The sequence below is a fragment of the Lynx rufus genome, unplaced genomic scaffold (genome assembly GCF_022079265.1).
Source record: "Lynx rufus isolate CCGP_SWC_20201006 ecotype Redwood Valley unplaced genomic scaffold, mLynRuf1.p SCAF_4, whole genome shotgun sequence".
NCBI classification, from domain to species: Eukaryota; Metazoa; Chordata; class Mammalia; order Carnivora; family Felidae; genus Lynx; species Lynx rufus.
The window spans coordinates 148,006,396-148,028,653 of record NW_025814856.1 but is presented as its reverse complement, the minus strand read 5'-3'; the positions used below and the strand labels follow the sequence as shown (position 1 = coordinate 148,028,653).

General features: G+C 35.6%; 1 protein-coding gene across 1 annotated transcript in view; it reads right to left on the bottom strand.

Moving 5' to 3' along the window:
- The window catches only part of MKLN1 (muskelin 1), a 186,907-nt gene that overhangs the window by 103,309 nt on the left and 61,340 nt on the right, over positions 1–22,258 (bottom strand). The window contains exons 3-6 of the mRNA XM_047096606.1: positions 13,757–13,899; positions 12,450–12,538; positions 4,329–4,438; positions 1,545–1,737 (exon numbers count right to left, since the gene is read on the bottom strand). Coding sequence (XP_046952562.1) covers positions 1,545–1,737; positions 4,329–4,438; positions 12,450–12,538; positions 13,757–13,899 — 535 coding nt within the window. The remainder of the gene's footprint in view (positions 1–1,544; positions 1,738–4,328; positions 4,439–12,449; positions 12,539–13,756; positions 13,900–22,258) is intronic.

Below are 22,258 nucleotides of genomic sequence, written 5' to 3'. Positions count from 1 at the left end.
ACCAACAGGTCCCCATAAGTGAAAGGGCTCAGTCCCACAAGCCTACCCCACTTCAGATGCCAACTGCAAGTCCCAGGCCACTTGTACTTCTGATTTACTGCATACGAATCTGGGGTTCCCACAACCCCCTTCAGGACTGATAATAAAACCAGAGAGAGAGAGAGAGAGAGAGAGAGAGAGAGAGAGAGAGAGAGAGAGAGACAGTGTGTGTGTGTGTTTTCCATGTGCTCTTCAAGCACTTCAATGTTTAGGGCTTTTCTTTTTTTGGGGGGGGGGGAGGGGGATAGGCTCCACCACTGAGGCATGACTGATTAAAACATCAGCCACTGGTGACTGAACTCAGTCTTTGACCCCTCTCCCCTCCCCAGAGTTCAGGGTGGCGCTGAAAGTTCTAGCCCTCTGCACACGTGGTTTGTGTTTCTAGAAATCTGAATCTATCTAGGGACCCCAGCCACCTGTCATTTCAATATCTAAGACACTCTTATCCCTCCACCAAATTCCAATAGTTTTAGGAGACAAAGACCAAATGTTTATTTGTTTTTTATTATACCATAAGCACGTATTCTGCTCTTTGTCACTGTGAAAGTTAGTGGGAGATTTTTTAAAAGAACGCCATTCTATAACAGAGATCGTTTTTTAAAATAACAAAACAGGGCTGCCAGGGTGGCTCAGTGGGTTGAGTGTCTGACTCTTGATTTTTGTCTCAGGTCATGATCTCTTAAGGGTCATGGGATCAAACCCTGTGACAGGCTTGGTGCTGAGTATGGAGCCTGCTTAAAAAATATTTTCTCTCACTCACTCTCTCTCTCTCCCCCTCCCCCTCCCTCCTTCCCTCCCTCTCTCTCTCTCACACACTCTTGCTAAAAATAAAAAAATAAAAGAAAACTAAAAGAAAATAACAAAACATAAGACTTTAAATATTCAAATAGGTGCCATCATCCAAAACAATTACCTCTGGAGAGTATATCGTGTTCTGATATTCACATTTCTTTCAAAACCAGATTACAAACCACCCAAGAAAATCAGCAATTATGCAGCATCCATACCACACAGATATTTCCAATACAAATCTCCTAATTCATTATAGCTTTCAACTAATAATGTTTTTTTTTGGCATATCCAACTATCCATTATGCCAAATTATGCCATTAAAATTGGTAATTGTATATCAACAAAAATACATAAAGGAATAAATAGGCCTCTAACATAGAAGGTAGCATTTAAAGCATTTTTTTAAACATTGTTTAGTGCTAGTCAATGTTAGCATTCAGAAATGCATCCTTCCATGGTTTCCTAAGATGGCAACTTAGATTTAGATATGTGAGTTCAAATGTTTCTTTTCTGTTTTTCAAGTCTCATTATGAACCTATTTTTATATAAAAGAAGCACATAATTCAACAAGCTAACAATCTTTACAGAATGAAAAGACGGAAAAAAGTAAACTAATAATTGGCATAAGCTTATATTCTTTTCAAAAAACTGTTTCTTGTATATACTTGAAGTCACTCTAATAACCAAACTAAGTTTACACATCTATAACATACCATTTACAGCTTTTTCAATCAATTCTTCACAAGCATCAAAATCACCCTTCAACACCAGTTTATCATGTAGATCTGTTAACATGGGATGTTCCAGGGCAATCCTGGTTTTTTTTTGCAGCGATTCAAAGGCCTCTGTATAGTTGTGTTGTCTAAAGTGTTTTAGGCAAAGGCGAATGGCTTCCTGTTCACGGTACTACTGGAACACAAGAGAAAGTATGAAAAGAAGAGATTTGCTTAGTTATTACTGTAGGCAATAGTAAGTGACAACAAACCTAAAGTGAGCGTTTACTATGTGCTAAGCACTGTACTAACACTCTTCATTAGTATCATTATCATTCCCACTTTGAAATGGCAAAACTAAAGCTTAGTCAATTGTGATCGCTTGCCAAAAGTCACAAAGTATATAGCAGAAAGATATGAAAAAAATAAATATATACAAATATACCCACAGGTATGTATTTCATGAAGTTGAAAGATATAAAAAGATGAAACCAAACCTTGAGCCTGAACTTTTAAGAAAAGAAGCAGAAAAACTGTTTATCAAAGACCACTGAAGACTACCAAGATTATAACATCTATAGCTTTTACTAATCAGATTGCAATGGTGGTACTGAAAGCACAGAAACCATTACATGATACACAGAAGTCATCGCGCTTTTTGTTCTTGGTTCTTAGTAATAAGTTATTACTTGAAAAGCAAATATTATCCAATGTTTATATATTTCAAAATTCACAAATAGGTTTTATGCCTCTAAATGTTCAGAAAGAGATTACTTAAATTTTATAATTTTTTCCAAGCCTGGCTACCTTATCTATTAAATAGCTATAAAGTAAACATCTCAATTAACTAGAATCCAAAAAGAATGTTGAGCTTATTAACTCTCTAATAGGATGAATGCCAAAAATACAAGCTCAGATTTTTTTTTGAAAAAGTAACTTCAAGAATACTTTATGAAATTTCCACAAATTTCCTAAGTTAACAAAATTAATGACAAAAAAGCAATGCATGATGACCAAAAATATGATTTTCTTATAAGCATTATTCTTTAATAAGGCAAAAAATACTACCTTTTAGAAGATTTATAAGACTTGAAACACAAATAAGCTTACAGTTGGCTGATTTTTTTATTAATAAAATGTCAAAATATCTTTCCTTAAGTATTACAGTTAACCATGATTTTCCTTTCAAATAACAAAAGATTATTTATCCAAACTAACTTTACATTATTAATTTATTACCCTTGGCCTCTAAATAAAGATTTATCATGACTATCAAGAAACATACTAAACAGTGATACTTTTCAATCATGTTGCCTTTAGGAATGTGAGTCATACCCACATTTTAAGTTTTCTATCAAGTTGTATACAGATACATAGAAGGAGAAAATTTATGAAATAATAGAATTTTAATGCTTTAAGAAAAACACTAAAACTCAAAGAGGATGAAGAGTTATCTAATTTCTAGAGGTTCATAATAAATGCAGAGAACTTGAAAAGTGAATGAGGCTGAATAATTTTAGGCTCTCAAATATAATCTCTCCACAAGGCTGGGGGGTGAACAGGTGAAATGTTCAACTTCCTACAATATCAAGAGATTTGTGTGAGTATGTTAAAGAAAACACACACACACACACACACACACACACCATAGGCTAAAGGGAAAATTTTATTCAGTAACAGAGAAATTTAACCATTATTTTTTAAAAGAACCAACAGAATTTAGAAGATGTTATGTATGTACTATTATATGTATAACACTGTAAAGGTGATTTTTAATATTTAAAAATATTATCTCTACCTTGAACGAACTTACAGTATTACAGGGAATCCAAGAATATATGAAAAATACAGAAAATACTAAAAGTCGGCATCAATTTTAAGTTGAATATAATCAAATGCCAAAAATAAATTAGTCAAAGACTTCCTCAATTAAACTAACCAGAAAAAAAGCTGAAATTCTACACTAATAACCTAAGAATCTACATTGCTTCCCAACCTTCTAGGAGTAGATCAGTTCACCCCTACTTGAAAATAAAAATAACAGGAAGTGGTGATTGGACTAAAATTTTATTATGTTCTTGACAAGAGAGCCCCGCCCCCCAAAAAGTCATGAGTCGAATAAATATACATCAAAAACAAAAAACAAAGTATAAAGGGTATGCAAAAAACCCAGATCTATTCCTCAATAATTTAAACTCATTTTTCAGACTGCATCTATTGTATAAAATAGTCTATGAATACAACTGTTAAATATATTTCTTATACTTCCTATAAGCACAAGATCATAATATTTATAAAAACTATTTCAAATTCTTTAGAAGAAAATATGCCTATTTTATTCAACAAATACAATGGAGTAATGTATTATAAAACCAATATAGAATCAAAGCTAGTCCACTAAAAACTGTGTTTAAATATTTCTATCAGTATAGGCTGAAAACAAAATTCAGGGTCAGACAGGTAGTAATATAATGCCAGACCATCTGAGTTTATATGCTGGCTTGGGCACTATACAATTGTGTGGACTTGAGTAAGATACTAAACTCTCGGTGCTCTATTTCATCATCTATAAAATAGGGATGATAATTGTACCTATCTCACAGAGTGGTAATGATTAAATACATCATAAAGATTTCTTAGCAGCTGGCAGAATGTAAATAATAAAAGTTAATTAAGCATTACAGTTATTATTATTCTCAATAGCAATGAAGACAAAAGACTGACACATGTCTCCCTTTATAGGAATCAGAAACATAAAATCAGGATTTTAAAGCACAGTCCTACCTTGCTATACCAGTTGAGACAGGGCTGTACTACATCAGGATCATCAATGCCACTAAGTTCAACATACCAGATGCTAAAGTTAAAGCTGGGTCCCCAGGATAAGAGTGGAACTTTGTGAAGATAAAAAAGAAAGAAAAAGAAAAAAAAATTAACATAGTTCAAATAAAACTTTAGCAAAGTAAAATCACTATTCGAGCCTATTAAAATTCATTCAGCAAATTTTCGGAACATTTTCTAGAAGCCTAACACTGTATTATTAGGTGCTGGGGCTACAGTAAAAAAAACTGAAACAAAAATAAAAATAAAGAAAATATGAATCATGCCATCTAGAGGATTCTTTGACTATAAAAACACTATAAAATAAGTTTAAAGTGCTCATTTATTTACCCCTCTAAAAACAGGACAAGGCTAGATGACTAAGTAGGCAAATTTTATCAAACCCACAATAAACAAATAATTACTATATAAATTAAACTATATCAACACACAAAAAGAGATCAAAAGTTCAATTACTTAACAAGTGGCATAACCCTGAAAACAAAACCAGAAGAAAAAGAACTTAAGGCTAATCTCAGCTAACTATATATTCAAAAATTTTTAAAAGTTGCAGAAACATTCTACCAGGTTTTCACTGTAACCAAATGGGAGTTCACTGCAGGAATGGAAGGATGGTTTAACAACAGAAGCTATATTAATAATTCACAATGTTAACAAAGTAAAAGAGAAATGTGTTTGATAACTTCAAATAGTGCTAAGAGTAAATTAATAATATTCATTTCCTATTCATTAAAAAAACCCTTTTAATATATAAGAAATAGAAGGCAAAATAAAACTACTTAAGCTAGATTTTTTTTTTAATATCAAAGGCCTCAAAAACTGAACTTAACGGAGAAACATTACATGTTGCCACTCAAGTCAGGAATCAGACAAAGCCCAATTATCTCTATTATGCAACACTATATGGGAGATCTTATCAAATGTGGTGAGAAAAAAATGCAAATTAAAAAATATTAACACTTGAGGAAGATAAACCTATCTTCTTAAATAATTCAAGAGATTCAACAGGAAAACTTAAGTTTGTATGCAAGGTAAACATGAAAATCAGTTTTCCCTCTACTTATAATAACCAACTAGAAAATATAATGAAAAAGTCCTGTTTAAAATGGCCAAAAGAACTTACAATATCTCAGAAGAAAGTTTAAAATATGCAAGATCTATTTAAGAAAATATAGAGTTTTACTTAAGAAATGAAAAAACGAAATGACATACTACGTTCCTAAATGGAAAAACTCAATGTTGTAAACATCTCAGTTCCCCTCAATTATAAATTTAATGTAATCTCAATCAAAGTCTCAATGGTACATATCCATTTTATTCTTTAAAGATTATAAATAATCTCTGCGTGGGGCTTGAACTCACAACCCCAAGAGTCGCATGCTCCACTGATTGAGCCAGCCAGACACCCAATATTCATTTATCTCTTGTCATGTAATTGAACAAATTGGTTTTTAAAAAATGAGTAACACAAGAATATCCAAAAGAAAGTAAACATTCTAAAAATACATAGTAATTATAAGTTTGATATTAGTGGGGGAAAAGGAAGATAAATTACTGAAGCAGAAAAGTATATCCAAAAATCTCAAGATTCAGAGGAATTTACCTACCACAGGATGAAGGTAACATTTCACTTCAGTAATGACAGAACAAAGTAAAGGTTTTAAACATACGATCTACTGTGTCTTGGGGACCCCTGCAACCTTTTCAGGATGTACCAAGTGGTCAAAACCATTGTTTATAATAAGACTAAGATTCTATCATTATTTATCATTACATTTTTAACTGTACTGACATTTGCACTCTTGGTGAAAAGACAATGGTGAGTATAACTTCCGACACATCAGCAGTGCCATGAAAAGCAGTAGCATGAAAATGTGTTAGTATTCTTGATACAGTAGAGACTGCACTGTATTCCTCACCATCATATACTCGCAGTTAAAAAAAGTAAAATACAGGGGCACCAAGGTGGCTCAGGAGCTAAGGTATACTAACTACATCAGTCGGTTAAGCGCTCGACTTCAGCTGAGGTCATGATCTCACAGTCCGTGGGTTCGAGCCCCACATTTGGCTTTGTGCTGATAGCTCAGAGCCTGGAGCCTGCTTTGGATTCTGTGTCTCCCTCTCTCTCTTCCCCTTCTCCGCTTGTGCTCCCTCTCTCTCAAAAATAAACATTAAAAAAAAAAAATGTTTAAAAAGAAAAGCATGGGGGGGGGGGCCTTGGTGGCTCAGTCAGTTAAGTGTCTGACTTTGGCTCAGGTCATGATCTCACGTTCGTGGGTTTGAGCCCTGTGTCGGACTCTGTGCTGAACGTTTGCTCAGAGCCTAGAGCCAGGAGCCTGCTTTGGATTCTGTGTCGCCTTCGCTCTCTGCCCCTCCACCACTTGCACTCTGTCTCACTGTCTCTCAAAAACAAGTGAATGCAATAAAAAAAATGTTTAAAGGAAAGAAAAGTACAGGGTCACCTGGGTGGCTCAGGCTCAGTCGGCTGAGCATCCGACTCTTGATTTCGTCTCAGGTCATGATCCCAGGGTTGTGAGATCAAGCCCCGCATTGGACTCCATGCTGAGTGTGGAGCCTGCTTAAGATTCTCTCCCTTTGCCCCTCTTCCCTGCTCACTCTCTCTCCCTCCCTCTTTATTTTTTAAAATAAAAAAATTTTTAAAGGACAATTCATTTAAGAATGTCTTTGATGACACGATAAAAATTTTTAATAAATTCCTAACATTAAGGACAAATCTTTTTAATATTCTGTGTGACAAAATGGCAAGTACACATAAAGCACTTCCACTGTATACCAAAGCATGGCGGTTACCTCAAACAAAAGAACCCGTACAGCTGTTTGAGTTATGAGCTATAATTGTCATTCGTCCCCACCACCACCAATAGGATACAATTTCCTCTTAAAAGAAAAAGTTATAGGCAATCTATGATTATTGAGTTTGGGGTATATGCCAGATATTTATCAATCATTTCAAAGAAAACAACTGACAATATTTGTTGCCAAGGATAAAGTTCAAGCTTTCAAGGAAAAATGAGAATTTCAGAAAATTGGTATCTAAGGTTGTGAATTTAACTACTTTTAGGCAATTTCTGATGAGACTGATGGTGATATATTAATGACCATGATTTTTTTAATATTACAGAATGAAATGTTTCCACATTTGGGAGATCTGCATAACTCAGTAAACTGTATTTCTAAATGAACAATGAATGATGTTACAAAACCATGCACAGATAAAAGACTAACTCAAAGTGTAAGATAAGCCAATGGGTTTTAATGTAACACTAATATGGTTCAGAATGAATAATGTAACTATTCAGAAGCTAACACTTGTCAAGTTTTAAGTATCAAAACAGAATAGCCATCATATTTGACATCAAACCTATTGATTTCCAAGTCCACTGCTCTCTTTTAGCACATCATGCTCAATGAGGAGCTACGTCAGATGACTTCCTATCTGTGTGAGTGAAGAAACACAAAGGCAGTAGCCACCAGTTATTAGGATATATGACTGACTATTAGGATGTTTAATATGGCTTTCAGTTTACATGTGCAAACGACAAAAATGTCAAAAAGTTTTATACCACTGAATACTAAATTATCATCATTGTTTTGGTGTTCATTCCTTTATGTAGCAGTACCATTTAAAAAGTAAAAAGTTGATCTATTACATCACAGCAATAACCATTAAGTAGTAGGAGTCAAAATAAAACAGGATTCTAAACCCAAGGCCAAAAGAACATATAGTCTCTAAGTATAACCAGACATTAGTTAGTAATTTGAAGTTCCAGGTCCAAGTTCAATAAGATTTGGAGGAAAAAAAATATCTTAATATATCTTACTCAAGTCCCAGTAAAATGTTCACTTTATTAAAGACCTTTTAGCAATTGTGTTTTAGTGAGATTTTGTCTATATACTGGATGACCCAACAGAAATATTTCTAGACTAATATTAGTTATAATGCTTAAAACCTTTCAGAGAACAAGAAAATCATATATTAAAGATGAAGAGTATAATTTTTTAACAAATTGAAGGGCTCTATAAGGAATAAGCAGAGTAATGTACACTCACTTCAAATTTTACAAATGATTTTTATAGATAGCATTAATAATTCTAATAATACATAATAGACATACTACACATTATATTTCTGAAATCTAGGGGGCACTTGGGTGGCTCGGTTGAGCATCCAACTTCAGGTCATGATCTCGCAATCTATGGGTTCGAGCCCCATGTTGGGCTCTGTGTTGACAGCTCAGAGCCTGAAGCCTGCTTCGGGATTCTGTGTCTCCCTCTCTGCCCTTCCCCTGCTCGCGCGCTGTCTCCCTCTCCTCAAAAATAAATATTTTTTTAAAAGTTAAAAAAAAAAGAAAAAGAAATCTAAATGTGATCTGCAGCTTGAAGCACATGTTCTTTGCTCCCCAATGAAAGATGTCTTTGCTCCCACCTCAAATAAAGGTTAGAAACTGCTAATACACATCCTAAGGCTAAGAGTTTGCATCCTAGGGCTCAACCATCAGTTTTCCTCATGGCACAATCAGACACGGATATGATCAGGATCAGTGCTTCCCAACCTTCTTCATAATGACATGCACAAACAGTGATAATGTTTATGGAAAACAAGGATAAGAGCCTGCAGGCTCTTGTTACTCTAGGATCAAGGTGGGGGGGGGGGTCAACACCTCAGCACAATGAAATGCATCTGTGACACATTCAGTGTGCTTTAGCAGTATCCCATAGGAAGCTCTTAGCTAGATGGCTAAAACAGCTGTTAGAAGATGACAGTAATTTTAAAGTTCTGAAAGATCATCTTAAAAGTTCAAGACTAACCACTCTGAAAGGATGCAGCTATTCTCTTATAGAATTAATAAGTATACAAAACATCTAGCACAGTAACTGGCATGCAGTAAGTGCTCAATAAATGTCAGCTATTATTATTATAAGCTATTACTACTATATTAATTTTCCTCTTAATAGTACACTTTTTAAAATGTCACCTTTCCACATGCTTTCGTAAAGGGCCACCATCAGGGCACTCACACCCGTCCCAGACTTAGTATTCATTCTAGACTTCTAAATACTTTTGAGGATCCAGAATGCAGGCCCAATCCAGCCAGAGCTGAAGCTTCTCCCTGAAGCCCCCACAACTATCCAGGCTGCAAAAATCCAAAAAATCCACAGAAATCCAAGTCATTCTAACAATTTATGCCAAGCAGGCAAACAAATATCTGCTAAATCACCACCAAGAGACAGCTACACATCACAAGTGCTTTTTCAGAATGACCTTTTAAGAAAACAGTTATAAACTAAAAATACTAACCTAATAGTTTCACATTCACCTTATTTTCAAACAAAACATATCAAGAGAATGTTGAAAAGACTAGAAAGCAAACACACAGCTGACCATTACTAACATCTTTTAATAGAAAAGAAATATGAAGTTATCTAAATATTAATATCCTAAATATCATGAGTCAGTAAGTGTATAATCACTTGAAAAGCTCAAGTTAACATTTGCCTGAAAACCATGAAACTAACCCAGGGTTAAGTAAAAGGCATCATTATACTCTGTAATTAAAGGCTGACAAAAAGGGCTGGAAAGAGGTCCAATTTCTTGTCTTTGGGCAGTTGAATGTCTAACTCATCCAGAAGAGACCTCTGTTTTACAAATTTTTAAGAAACTATGCAACTTCCCTAAATAGATATTTATTCACACTTCTTCTAATGACAAATACTAGAAGACTGAGAGCTATAGCAGTACTATTTTCCTTAAATGTAAACCAAAGACTGTAGGTATCATGCAAAAAAAAAGCACAAATAAAGCACATAAAAAAAAAAGAAATTTCATTTTGTATGATGAAGCAAAATAGAAGCCGAAGAAGTACTTTATAGGAAAATATAAGGTATTTCACTACTTGTATATCTGAAACACGTAACTATGCAAGGGCTGTAGGAGCCAGCGGTCCACAAACTGAGGAAAGCAGTACTTGGTTAAAAAAAAAAAAGAAAGGGGCGCCTGGGTGGCGCAGTCGGTTAAGCGTCCGACTTCAGCCAGGTCACGATCTCGCGGTCCGTGAGTTCGAGCCCCGCATCGGGCTCTGGGCTGATGGCTCAGAGCCTGGAGCCTGTTTCCGATTCTGTGTCTCCCTCTCTCTCTGCCCCTCCCCCGTTCATGCTCTGTCTCTCTCTGTCCCAAAAATAAATAAACGTTGGAAAAAAAAAAATTAAATTAAAAAAAATAATAAAAAAAAAAGAAAAAAAAAGAAAAAAGGACCAAGAGTTAAACATAGTAAAAAAATCTGCTTCTTCATAAATTCTCATAGGAAAACAGGAAATAGGTTTTTATTTACAATTATTCATTATAATAACAGAAACTATAGTTATAAAAGAAAGTAGCACAGTGGATAGCCCAAATATCCTTTTTTTTTAATTAAAAAAATTTTTTTTAATGTTTGTTATTTTTGAGAGAGAGAGAGAGAGAGAGAGAGAGCGCGCGTGCACATGAGCAGGGAGGGGCAGAGAGAGACAGACAGAATGTGAAGCAGGCTCCAGGCTCTAAGCTGCCAGCACAGAGCCCGATGAGGGGTTCAAACTCGTGAACTGCAAGATCATGACCTGAGCCAAAGTCAGACGCTTCACTGACTGAGCCACTCAGGGGCGCCTGGATAGCCCAAATAGTCTAAGAATAGCTTTCCCTGTAGAGTAGTCTTTATTAAGACCTTAATATATTCTTTTTGCCCAATAGAACTATTTGATTCAATGAAATGAACAGGCCACCTCTTGATAGGTTGGCAATGACAATGAGGTACACTACTCGTTCCAAAAGAGGAATTGTTCTCTCAAATCAAAACATGGGATTCTAGCTTTTATTACTATTATTCTCTGAAGGATCGAATTCACTCTAATTTTAAGATAATATTGTCATAGTTATGCAATATAGATACAAATTAAAATTGTCAAGTCCTCAACTTTTCTACCTTCTAAATAATAAATCCTAAAGAAAAGCAAAATAACCCTAAAATTAATAATTTTAAGGAAGCATTACAAATACTGTCTTAAGCTAAATAAATACATGTCTTAGGTAGTATTTTTTAAACATTACAATGCACCATATTAGTGGGCCATAAAATTAGTTTAATGAGGAAAAAAAGACAAAAAACAGAATAGGAGGGGCACCTGGGTGTCTCAGTCAGTAAAGCGTTAACTCTTGGTTAACTTTTGGTTAACTCTTGGTTTTGGCTTAGGTCATAATCTCACGGCTCCCGACTTTGAGCCCCACATCAGGCTCTGTGCTGACAGTGCAGAGCCTGCTTGAGATTCTCTGTCTCCCTCTCCCTCTGCCCCTCCCCAACTCACACTGTCTCTTTCTTCAAATAAATAAATAAAGTTAAAAAAAAAAAAAGCAGAATAGGAAATAGCCAAAATATACTGCCTTAAGGGATTCATCAGTATTTAGTTTAGAATATTATAGCTTTACAATTTGATGAATCCTCTATGAAACAATCAAAGCTGAAACAAGTCACTTATCTCATTAAACCTTTTTTCTTTTAAGTTTATTTATTTATTTTGGGGGGGGGGGAGGGAGAGAGAATCCCAAGCAGGCTCCACAATGTCAGCACGGAGCCTGAAGGGGGGCTCAAGTCCACAAACCTGGAGATCATGAACTGAGCCGAAATCAAGAGTTAGACGCTTAACTGACTGAGTCACCCAGGTGCCCCTCTCATTAAACCTTCTAAGAAAACTTTCAAATGAAAAAATATTTGGAAAAGGTCCCACTTGAAATAATTGTCATTTAGTTATAGATGTATAAAGTAAGGATCAGAAAACTTTTTCTGCAAAAGGCCAAGCAGTAAACATTTTGTCTCTTGCAACTATTCAACTACGTCTTTGTTGCGCAAAAGCAAGATACAGACTTATATAACCAGTGAATAACAAGTGTGGCAGTGTTCTCAAAATGTTTTAAAAAACAGGAGTCCTGAAGGATTCAGCTCAGCCCACAGGCTGTAGTTTGCTGACTGATGGTATGAAGAATTTATTTCTATTTCAGAATGCTGAAAACCTTACCTATTTTAATGAATCGACAAGGGAACATCTGTTCATCAATTTTATGCTTCAAGGTGAATGTTTCTTTGTTATAATCATTCTTTAAGCCACTGTGAATAAAAATAAGGTTATTAAACACACTAAAACAAATTCAGATCTTAAGGTTAAACAAAATACATGACCAAGACAATGTAAAGTAGTAGCTGAACATGAGAATATAGGTCAAAACTTGTACATTCACATCAACTGCATTGTAACTGTGTTCTCTTAGTTATATAAAGGTTGATGAAAAATGTTCAGTGTTAATTAAAGGATGTGGCTACAATGCAGGGAAATGTGTGATAGGACCTAGTATTCTTAGTGTGTAACTGAAAATGACATAAAATATGTAAGCAGTAAGAAAAAAATTAAAAATAATCACACTCACATCTGTCAACTTAGAGCCAAATATTAGAAAATTCTGATTAAGATGCCAATAATGTTCCTTTTATAGCTCAACAAATTTTCAAAGACAACCTTACTCCATTAGTTTAATAGCATCCACTTCACCCTAAATAAAAATAAATCCATATCACCTAATATAAACAACTAGGATTGAAACACAAGTGTTTATGGGAAAGTCACTTACCTTCAGGTTGCCTTATGTCCTAAAACACTTTCATGACTTAAATCAAATGCAGTATAGATGTAATATTTACTCATATAAAATGCTGTGCTGATGGGACATATTATATCATAAATACATTCTAAAACAATATGGTTTTAGTTGCCCACTCTACTGGCTATCTGATTTTTCATGATCTATGGGGCAAATTAATACTTTCATTCCTCGTGGTCTATGTTGTGAAAACTCATATTTACTGAGCTCCTTCCAAGTGGCAGGTACTGTGCTAGTCTTATACCTTTTCTCTTTCTAGTCTCTAATTTTTACTAAATGACCAAAATATTATTTCTGGATTAGGGCAATTGATCTTAATGTTTTGGATAGAGTCTATAATTTTTATAGCAAAGATTTTTATTAACGCTGAAAATACTACTGAGGTCATTTATAGTTCAAAAATAAGACTGAAAAATAAGTAGGAAAAAAGAAACCCAAATTTTATTCTTTATTTTTTAGTAACAATATTTAGTAGTGGCTGTTGGTTAAAAAAAAAAAAAGCTAACTCAAGCCACAATATTAAAATAAGGCACTAGAAATACAATAGTAGAAATATTCTTTTCTCCCTTGAAAGAAAAAATCAAACCATGCAGATTTAGCCACAAAGAGACAAAACTAAGACGACAACTTGTTTAAAAGAGAACTCTTTCTCCCCATAATCATAACTCACCTGGACAACAACTCTGTCATATTTTCTTCATTCATTCCACCGAAGACTTTAAATTTCTTCAAATTGCAGACATGAGTTTTCTCATATTTTCCAAATGTGATGTTCTGGACTATAGCAGGCCTTTCAAGTTTCAGAATCAAGTACTAAAAAAAACAAAAACAAAAAAACTAAGCAAGTTATATCCTCCTTTGTTTAGAACAGTTAGACAACTTTAGAAGTGAAACCTTTGGACAGTTAGCAGAAGAATGTGTAAGACCCGTCCCATCCATCCTGCACTGATAGACTGTGTTTTTAAAGCTGACGAAGAGAATTCAACAGCCCTGTATAGGCTACCATACCACCACCACTTTCTCCCAGCTAACTACATCATCCTGAACACTGTAGATGAAGGGGGGAGAAAAGGACTAGTAAGCTAACTTCTAATCAAGGCATGCCATTCAGTAAAAGATATACAGACTAAGAATTACCAAATAAAACAAGATTAGATTGCAAAAGCAGCAATCACATTTTCTTATCAACTATATTCTGAGTGGTAAAATGTTAAACCTAAAAACAAACTTAGGGGTACCTGGGTGGCTCAGTCAGTTAAGCGTCAGACTTCGGCTCAGGTCATGATCTTTGGGTTTGTGAGTCTCAGCCCTGTGTCAGGCTCTGTGCTGACGGCTCAGAGCCTGGAGCCTGCTTCAGATTCGGTGTCTCCCTCTCTCTCTGCCCCTCCCACGCTCTGTCTCTGTCTCTCAATAATAAATAAACGTTAAAAAAAAATAAAATAAATTAAAAAATAAACTTAAGAGATTTACTATCTACCCCTGCCAATTTTTAAAAATTAAAAAACCTGGACCTACTGTAGATATGTCTAATGTAGCTCAAGATTTCCTGTTATACACTAAATAAAATGGAGTCAATTAGGGAATACATTTTACATTACATAGATTCTTTCATTTATAAAAATCAAGAAGAAAACTACTACTGGTTGAGTATATGGAGAAAGAAGTATTCAGGAAAATGATTCAGATGGCTTTTGCAGTGGCTTCATGCTAATAGTGGGTAATACAGGTGACAAATGTAGAAGAGTAAAATTGGTGGTTGGTCCTACTTCCTACCATGCACAGAAAATGAACTCAGAATGGATCAAAACCGATCCAAAATCAGTCCTTTAGAAGCAAAGATCTAAATGGAAGAGCTAAAACTATAAAGTTCTTAGATGCAAATAGAGGTAAACATGAGATTCTGGATTTGGCAGTGATTTCTTAGATATGATATCAAAAGCACAAGCAACAAAATCTAAAATAAATTGCCCTTCGTTAAAATTAAAACTTTTGTGCATCAAAGGATACTACCAATAAAGTGAAAATACAACCTACTGAATGGGAGATACTCCTCTATTGCTTATCTGTTCTCTAGCATACAGTTAGTTGTATCCTTAAGAAACTTTGAATTAACAAAAATCATATTACCATACCTATTACTTTGATATGGATAAAAAGAATAGCAATCTCAAGTTTTCTGTGGCAATTTTGATAACAAATTTGAATTGCTACCTAAAATGTGAACAATATATAAACAGTTGTTACGGTGTAGTGGTTAAAGCCTTGACTTTGCAGTCAGTGAATCAGTAGAGAGGCTTTTAACTTGAAATAACAGAAGGTCCTATTTTAGTGGGTTTAAACAAATCAAATCCCTCCTTCCCCTCTCCCCCAAAACTAGAGTTAGACAGCTTCTGGTGAAAGTTGAGTGGCTCACAATTGGCTGACTCTGAGATGCTCTTGATTTGTTTTTAAATTTTATTTAAATCAAAGTTAATTAACATAGTGCAATAATGGTTTCAGGTGTAGAATTTAGTGATTCATCATTTACATATAACACCCAGTGCTCATCCCATCAAGTTCCCTCTGTAGTACCCATCACCCATTTATCCGATCCCCCACCCACCTCCCCTGCAGCAACCCTTAGTTGATTTTTTTGTTCATGATTGCACAGTGGTTGTTTCAGTTTCAGATAGCAAAGAGGTAGCTTTTTTTTTTTAAAGCAAAACTGTAACCCCACAGTAAACTTCTGCTTACATCTCAGAATTCTGTCATGTATCTACCTTTGGCAGGAAGGTGGCTAGGAAAAACTGGGTTGAAAATGGTGGTTGGGTCAGCCAACCAACAATATCAACCAGACTGATTTTTAAAGTCACATCTGTCCGTGATTAGTGTTGTAATGATGGTTAAGTTAGCCTTTCTAAGCCAAAATTTCCTCATCTTTAAGATAAGGATAAAGAGGATACTTATTATTATTAAGATACTACTTCTAATTCTCTTATTCCTACTAAAATGAGAATGCATGTAAAAATCTGAGCAATGTGCCAGACAAGGGAGTTTAGTGCTCACAAAATGTTAACTCTGATTTTATCATCATCATTATCATCATAATCTTTCATGTCAACATCAGCTTCATTCTTTTGTGGAGGTAAAATTGACATTACATAAAACTGATCATTTTAAAATGTGCATGTTAGTGGCATTTAGTACATTCACAGTTTTGTGCAACTATTCTATCTAGTTCCAAGGTATTTTTATCACTCCATAAGGACGCCTGAGAGTGTCTCCTGTTTCCCTTAACCCAGCTCCTGGCAATTACTAATCTGCTTTCTGCCTTTGTGAATTTACCTGTCCTGGATATTTTGTATAAATGGAATCCTATAATACATAACCTCCTATATCTGACTTCTTTCCCTTAGCATGTTTTTGAGGTTCATCCATGTTGTAGCATGTAACAGTACTCCATTCCTTTTTATGACTGAAGAGTATTCCATTTTATAGAAATGCTTCATTTTGTTAATCCATTTATCAGTTGATGGGCATTTAGGGTTGTTTCTATTTTGGCCATTGTGAGTAGTACTGCTCTGAACATATGTGTACAAGTGTTTGGATACGTTTTCTCATTTCTTTGGAGTATACACGTAGGAGTAGACCTTCTGGGTCGTATAGTAATTCTGTGTTTAACTTTTTGAGGAACTGCCAAACTATGTTCTGTATCATCTGCACCATTTTCATTTCCACCAGCAATGTCTGAAAGAGTTCCATTTTCTCTATGTCCTCACCAACCATCATTATTTTCTGGGTTGTTTTTTTTTTTTTTGTTTTTGGTTTTGTTTTTTAATTATAGACATCTTAGTGTGAAGTTGTATTTCTTTGTGGTTTGAATTTGCATTTCCCTGATGATTAGTGATACATCTTTCTATGTGCCTGTTCGTCTTTTATCTTCCTTGGGAAAAAGGCTGTTGAGGTCCTTTGCCATTTTCAAATTGGGTTGTCTTTTTTGTTGTTGAGTTGTAAGAATTCTTTATATTTCTGGATACTAACCCTTATTGGGTTTATTATTTGCAAATATTTTCTCCCATTCAGTAGGTTGTATTTTCACTTTATTGGTAGTATCCTTTGATGCACAAAAGTTTTAATTTTAACGAAGGGCAATTTATTTTAGATTTTGTTGCTTGTGCTTTTGATATCATATCTAAGAAATCACTGCCAAATCCAGAATCTCATGTTTACCTCTATTTGCATCTAAGAACTTTATAGTTTTAGCTCTTCCATTTAGATCTTTGCTTCTAAAGGACTGATTTTGGATCGGTTTTGATCCATTCTGAGTTCATTTTCTGTGCATGGTAGGAAGTAGGACCAACCACCAATTTTACTCTTCTACATTTGTCACCTGTATTACCCACTATTAGCATGAAGCCACTGCAAAAGCCATCTGAATCATTTTCCTGAATACTTCTTTCTCCATATACTCAACCAGTAGTAGTTTTCTTCTTGATTTTTATAAATGAAACAATCTACGTAATGTAAAATGTGTTCCCTAATTAACTGACCCCATCTCCATCTTTCTCATTAACCCACACTCCCTCTCATTCCTGTCTCCTCCTTTCTCTAGTCATCCTTTAAAGTCTCAGTTTAGATGTCAGCCTCCCCTGACAGCTGGTTAGGTACAATGTTGTAACTAATATTAAAAATGAGTTTTTATACATCTGTTGTGCACCATCCATCACTCCATATATGATACCCTGAAATCCAGCAGGAAGTTGTTACATATATACAATTTTATTAATAACTAAATCAAATTTTTGTTATTAAAAAGTTACGTAAATAGGGGTCCCTGGGTGGCTCAGTCGGTTAAGCTCCCAACTCTTGATTTCTGCTCAGGTCATGATCTCACAGTCATGGGATCGGGCCCTGCAATGGGCTCTGCATTGAGCGTGGAGCCTGCTTAGGATTCTCTCTCTAACACCTTCCATGCTTGCTTGCTCCTCCACCCCACCCCCAAAAGTTGCTTAAGGAAAATTTAAACTCTCTAATCGGAAGCAAACCATAATAATTTGATAGAAACCCTTCTTAGGTAAAAATTTTAATGTTTGGGGCACCTGGCTGCCTCACTCAGTACAGCATGCAACTCTTAATCTCAGAGTTGTGATTTCAAGCCCCATGTTAGGTATGGAGACAATAAAAAAAAAAAAAAAAACTGAAGCAACATAAATGCTCTGGGAAATTAGTTAAGCTTAATAAAATATTTTTTGAAATTTTAATTTTCAATCACATTTGGCTTTATTCATAATGAAATAATAATTCCCATTTTCCAACTCTTGAATATAAATGCTGAGTAGTGTTACTATTAAACAATGTTGTCCTATAGTTAAATAGGTTTTCATTAGTTTTAATTTGGAGAAATAACTGCTGTAGATATAGCAATACAAACTAAAAAAATTTTTTAAAAATTGAAGTTCATTAAGAACAAACATTTTAGAAAAACTACTTTAGAACCTATTAGAGGGGGCAAGAGGGGGCTGCCCCAAGATGGGCCACTATGGCATAAAGATTATTTCAAGTTAAAAGTAATCAAAACCTGGGGTGCCTGGATGGCTCAGTCAGTTAAGCCATCTGACTCTTGATCTGGATTCTGGTCATGATCTCAGAGTTTGTAAGACGGACCCCTGTGTCAGGCTCTGCGCTGATAGCTCAGGGCCTGCTTGGGATTCTGTCTCTCCCTCTCTCTCCCCCTCCAGGCTTGCTCTCTTTCTCTCTCAAAATAAACTTAAAAAAAAAAAAAGTAATCAAAACCCAGCAGATACAGGAAAAGCTCTCTACCTCCCCCTCAACTGCCAAAATTTACATTGGAAAGGAGCACCTGTACCAGGAAGAGAGCGCTATTAACAGAAACTCTCTTTTACCTAAGGAATTTATCTGCATAACAGGACAATCTTGTTCTTCCAGACATCTCTTTTTCTAAGGTCTCCCCATTATATCCTCAGGCCCTACCCCTCACCTCAGCTCAAATAAGCTTCCTGTTGCCTGTCTTTAGAATTTCATGTCTGTGTGGATGCCCCACAGGTATACCTATTAAATTTTATTTTCTCCTGTTAATCTGTCTCATGGCAATTTGATTCTAAGTCCAGTTAGAAGAACCACAGGGCAGAGGAAGGTCTTCCTCCCTGATCCTATATATCAACCTTTGAATTGTGAGTATATAAATATTAATACATTAATTTTATAATAAAACATAATGTACCACAATCTCTTTTCCAAAAGGGGGGGGGGCACACCAAAAATTCAGCCACAGAATTAAGCAAGCAATGAAAAAAAAATTTTAATGTTTAAAACTTGTTCACAATTTCAAACTTAAGAGATTTTTTCAATGTGAGAAAGGTGATTTTAAAAATCATTTTTAATCAGGGGCACCTGGGTGGCTCAGTCAGCTAGGTGTCCGACTTTGGCTCTGGTCATGACCTCATAGTTTGTGAGTTCAAGCCCCACACTGGGCTCTGTGCTGTCAGTTCAGAGCCTGGTTCAGATCCTCTGTCTCCCTCTCTCTCTGCCCCTCTCCTGCCTATTCTCTCCTCTCTCTCTCAAAAAGAAACATCTAAAAAAATGATTAAAAAAATAAAGAAGAGGGGCGCCTGGGTGGCTCAGTCGGTTCAGCGTCTGACTTCAGCTAAGGGTATGATCTTGAAGTTTGTGAGTTCGAGCCCCGCATCGGGCTCTGTGCTGACAGCTTGGAGCCCGGAGCCTGCTTCGGATTCTGTGTCTCCCTCTCTCTCGGCCCCTCCCGTGCTCGCACTCTGTCCCTTTCTCTCTCTCAAAAATAAATAAACGTTAAAAAAAATAAAAATAAAAAATAAAGAAGAATTGCTGAATCAAATATTTGTGTACATCTAATATACTTATATTTTTTTTTCTAAGAGGCAGAGCCCTACGAAGAACTGAGTAAGACAAATGTACTCTCCACATGGAGAGCCTTTGCCAGATTATATTTCAAAGACTGTAATAATTCAGATTTTCAATTTCAGATTTTCAAATGTATAGGTACCCTTCTTCCCAAATTCCTGCAACAATGAGTGTTATCATTCTTTGAATTATCTCTATAGACATTTTAAATAATCTATTAGCTAAAAAAGAAAAACACTATAAAACTTGAATATGACATGAAAAGGAAATATCTAAAGGCACAGAACACCAGAGTGAACAGAAGCAAACTCTGGGGGAAGTGCATGCTCGCTGACGAGGGGCAGCCAAGCAGGTCCTAGCTCCAAAGCTTTTAGCGTGCAGCGAAGTGCACTCTTAGAGCAGACACAGCAGCAGTCAGAAAGTAAAGAAACCAGGAAAGTAAAGTTGGGGACCCATGAAAGTTGAAGAAAGTGGTATTTCAAGGTTCTCCAGAAAAACAAAACAGAAACAGGAGGCTGAGAAATCCCATAATATGTGATCTGCAAGCTGGAGAACCAGGTAAGGGAATCCTCCAACCCCAGGCAAACCTTGGGATAACTGCAGTCCTGGCCTACACCTTGAGTGCAGCCTTGAGCCAGAACCACCCAGCAACGTCACTCTCAGATTCCTGACCCTCAGTAACAGTGTGAAGTAATAAATGCTTGTTTCTAACTGCTAAGTTTGGGGTAACTTATTACACAGCAATAGATAATACAGCATCCAAGGCCAAAATAAATATTAACAGTTCCATTTATTAAGTAGTTAAGTCCAAACAGCTTAATAAGCGTTTATGTACTGACAACTTAGTAGCCATTTGAAAAACAACAGACATAAATTAAAACAAAAATATTTGTATTTCATTCCTAGATAAATACAAGTACCTACTAATGTGCTTTGCGTGCCTGCTGGACAGCGCACAACGACGCAAACATTTGAATTAGACTAGAATCTATCTACCACTCATATTTCCTAAACCACATTGATTTTTTATGTAATAATTGTTTGTTTGTTTGTTTGTTTGTTTTATCACAGCAAACGAAATTCTCAGCCAACACAGAATTTGCCATGGCACCACTGAAAGGGAAATACAGAAATTAGTAAGACCGAGTGCTACTTTTCAAAGATCTTACAATCTAATGAAGAAAATACACACTAACAACTAACCACAACACAAAGTAGAATGAAAGGATATGAAAAATTTGAAAAAAGAAAAAAAGGATTTGACATTAACTAGTAATAGAGTAATACTTCCATTTACCCATCACCTTCAGAAAATGAGGCTTCCAAATAATACAAAATATAAAATTTGGAAATCTAGAAATAAAACACTTTTTGGATAACCCTAAAACCTTATTTTTATTGATGAAGAAATACAATCCTAGAGACATGAACTCTCAGACTTCAAATTACATAGAGTCAATGGTAGATTATTTACAACAATATGAGATAGAGACAGAAGGGATATAAAACACAGTTAAGGGGTGCCTGGGTGGCTCAGCTAGTTAAGTGTCTCTTTAAAAAAAAAATTTTTTTTTTTTTTTTTTTTTTTTACCATTTATTCAGTTTTGAGAGACAGAGCATGAGTGGGACAGGGGCAGTGAGAAAGGGAGACACAGAATCTGAAGCAGGCTCTGAGCTGTCAGCACAGAGCCTGACGCAGGGCTCGAACTCACAAACTGAGATCATGACCTGAGCCGAGTAGGAAGCTTAATCGACTGAGCCACCCAGGCACCCCCACGTCTGACTCTTATTCTCAGCTCAGGTCATGATCTCATGATTCACGGGTTAAAGATCTGAGTAGGGCTCAGGGCTCACAGCCCAGACCCTCCTTGGGATTCATTCATTCATTCTCTCTCTCTCTCTCTCTCTCTCTCTCTCTCTCTCTCTCTCTCTCCCTCCCTCCCTCCCTCCCGCGTATGTGTCCACTCTCTCAAAATAAACAAACATATAAAAAATATTTAAAACATATTGGAGAGACTATAAAAGCAGTAATTTCCCCTACCTTTTCTTCCTTGTCAAAAATAACACCCACTCAGAAAAGAAGAGAGGCAATATTCATTTTTTGCATTTGGTTACTCGTTAGCAGAAGGCTTAAAAATGTATACATATGATCTTACATTTTTCAAAGTGTTTTCACAAGCAATTTTCATCATCTGGACAACTACCACCAAGTCAAAAGCTACCAAAATCTCTGGCCTGGATTATTGCAATAGCACTTTTTACCTCTGAATATATTATTTAGTGTATTGTCTTTCTC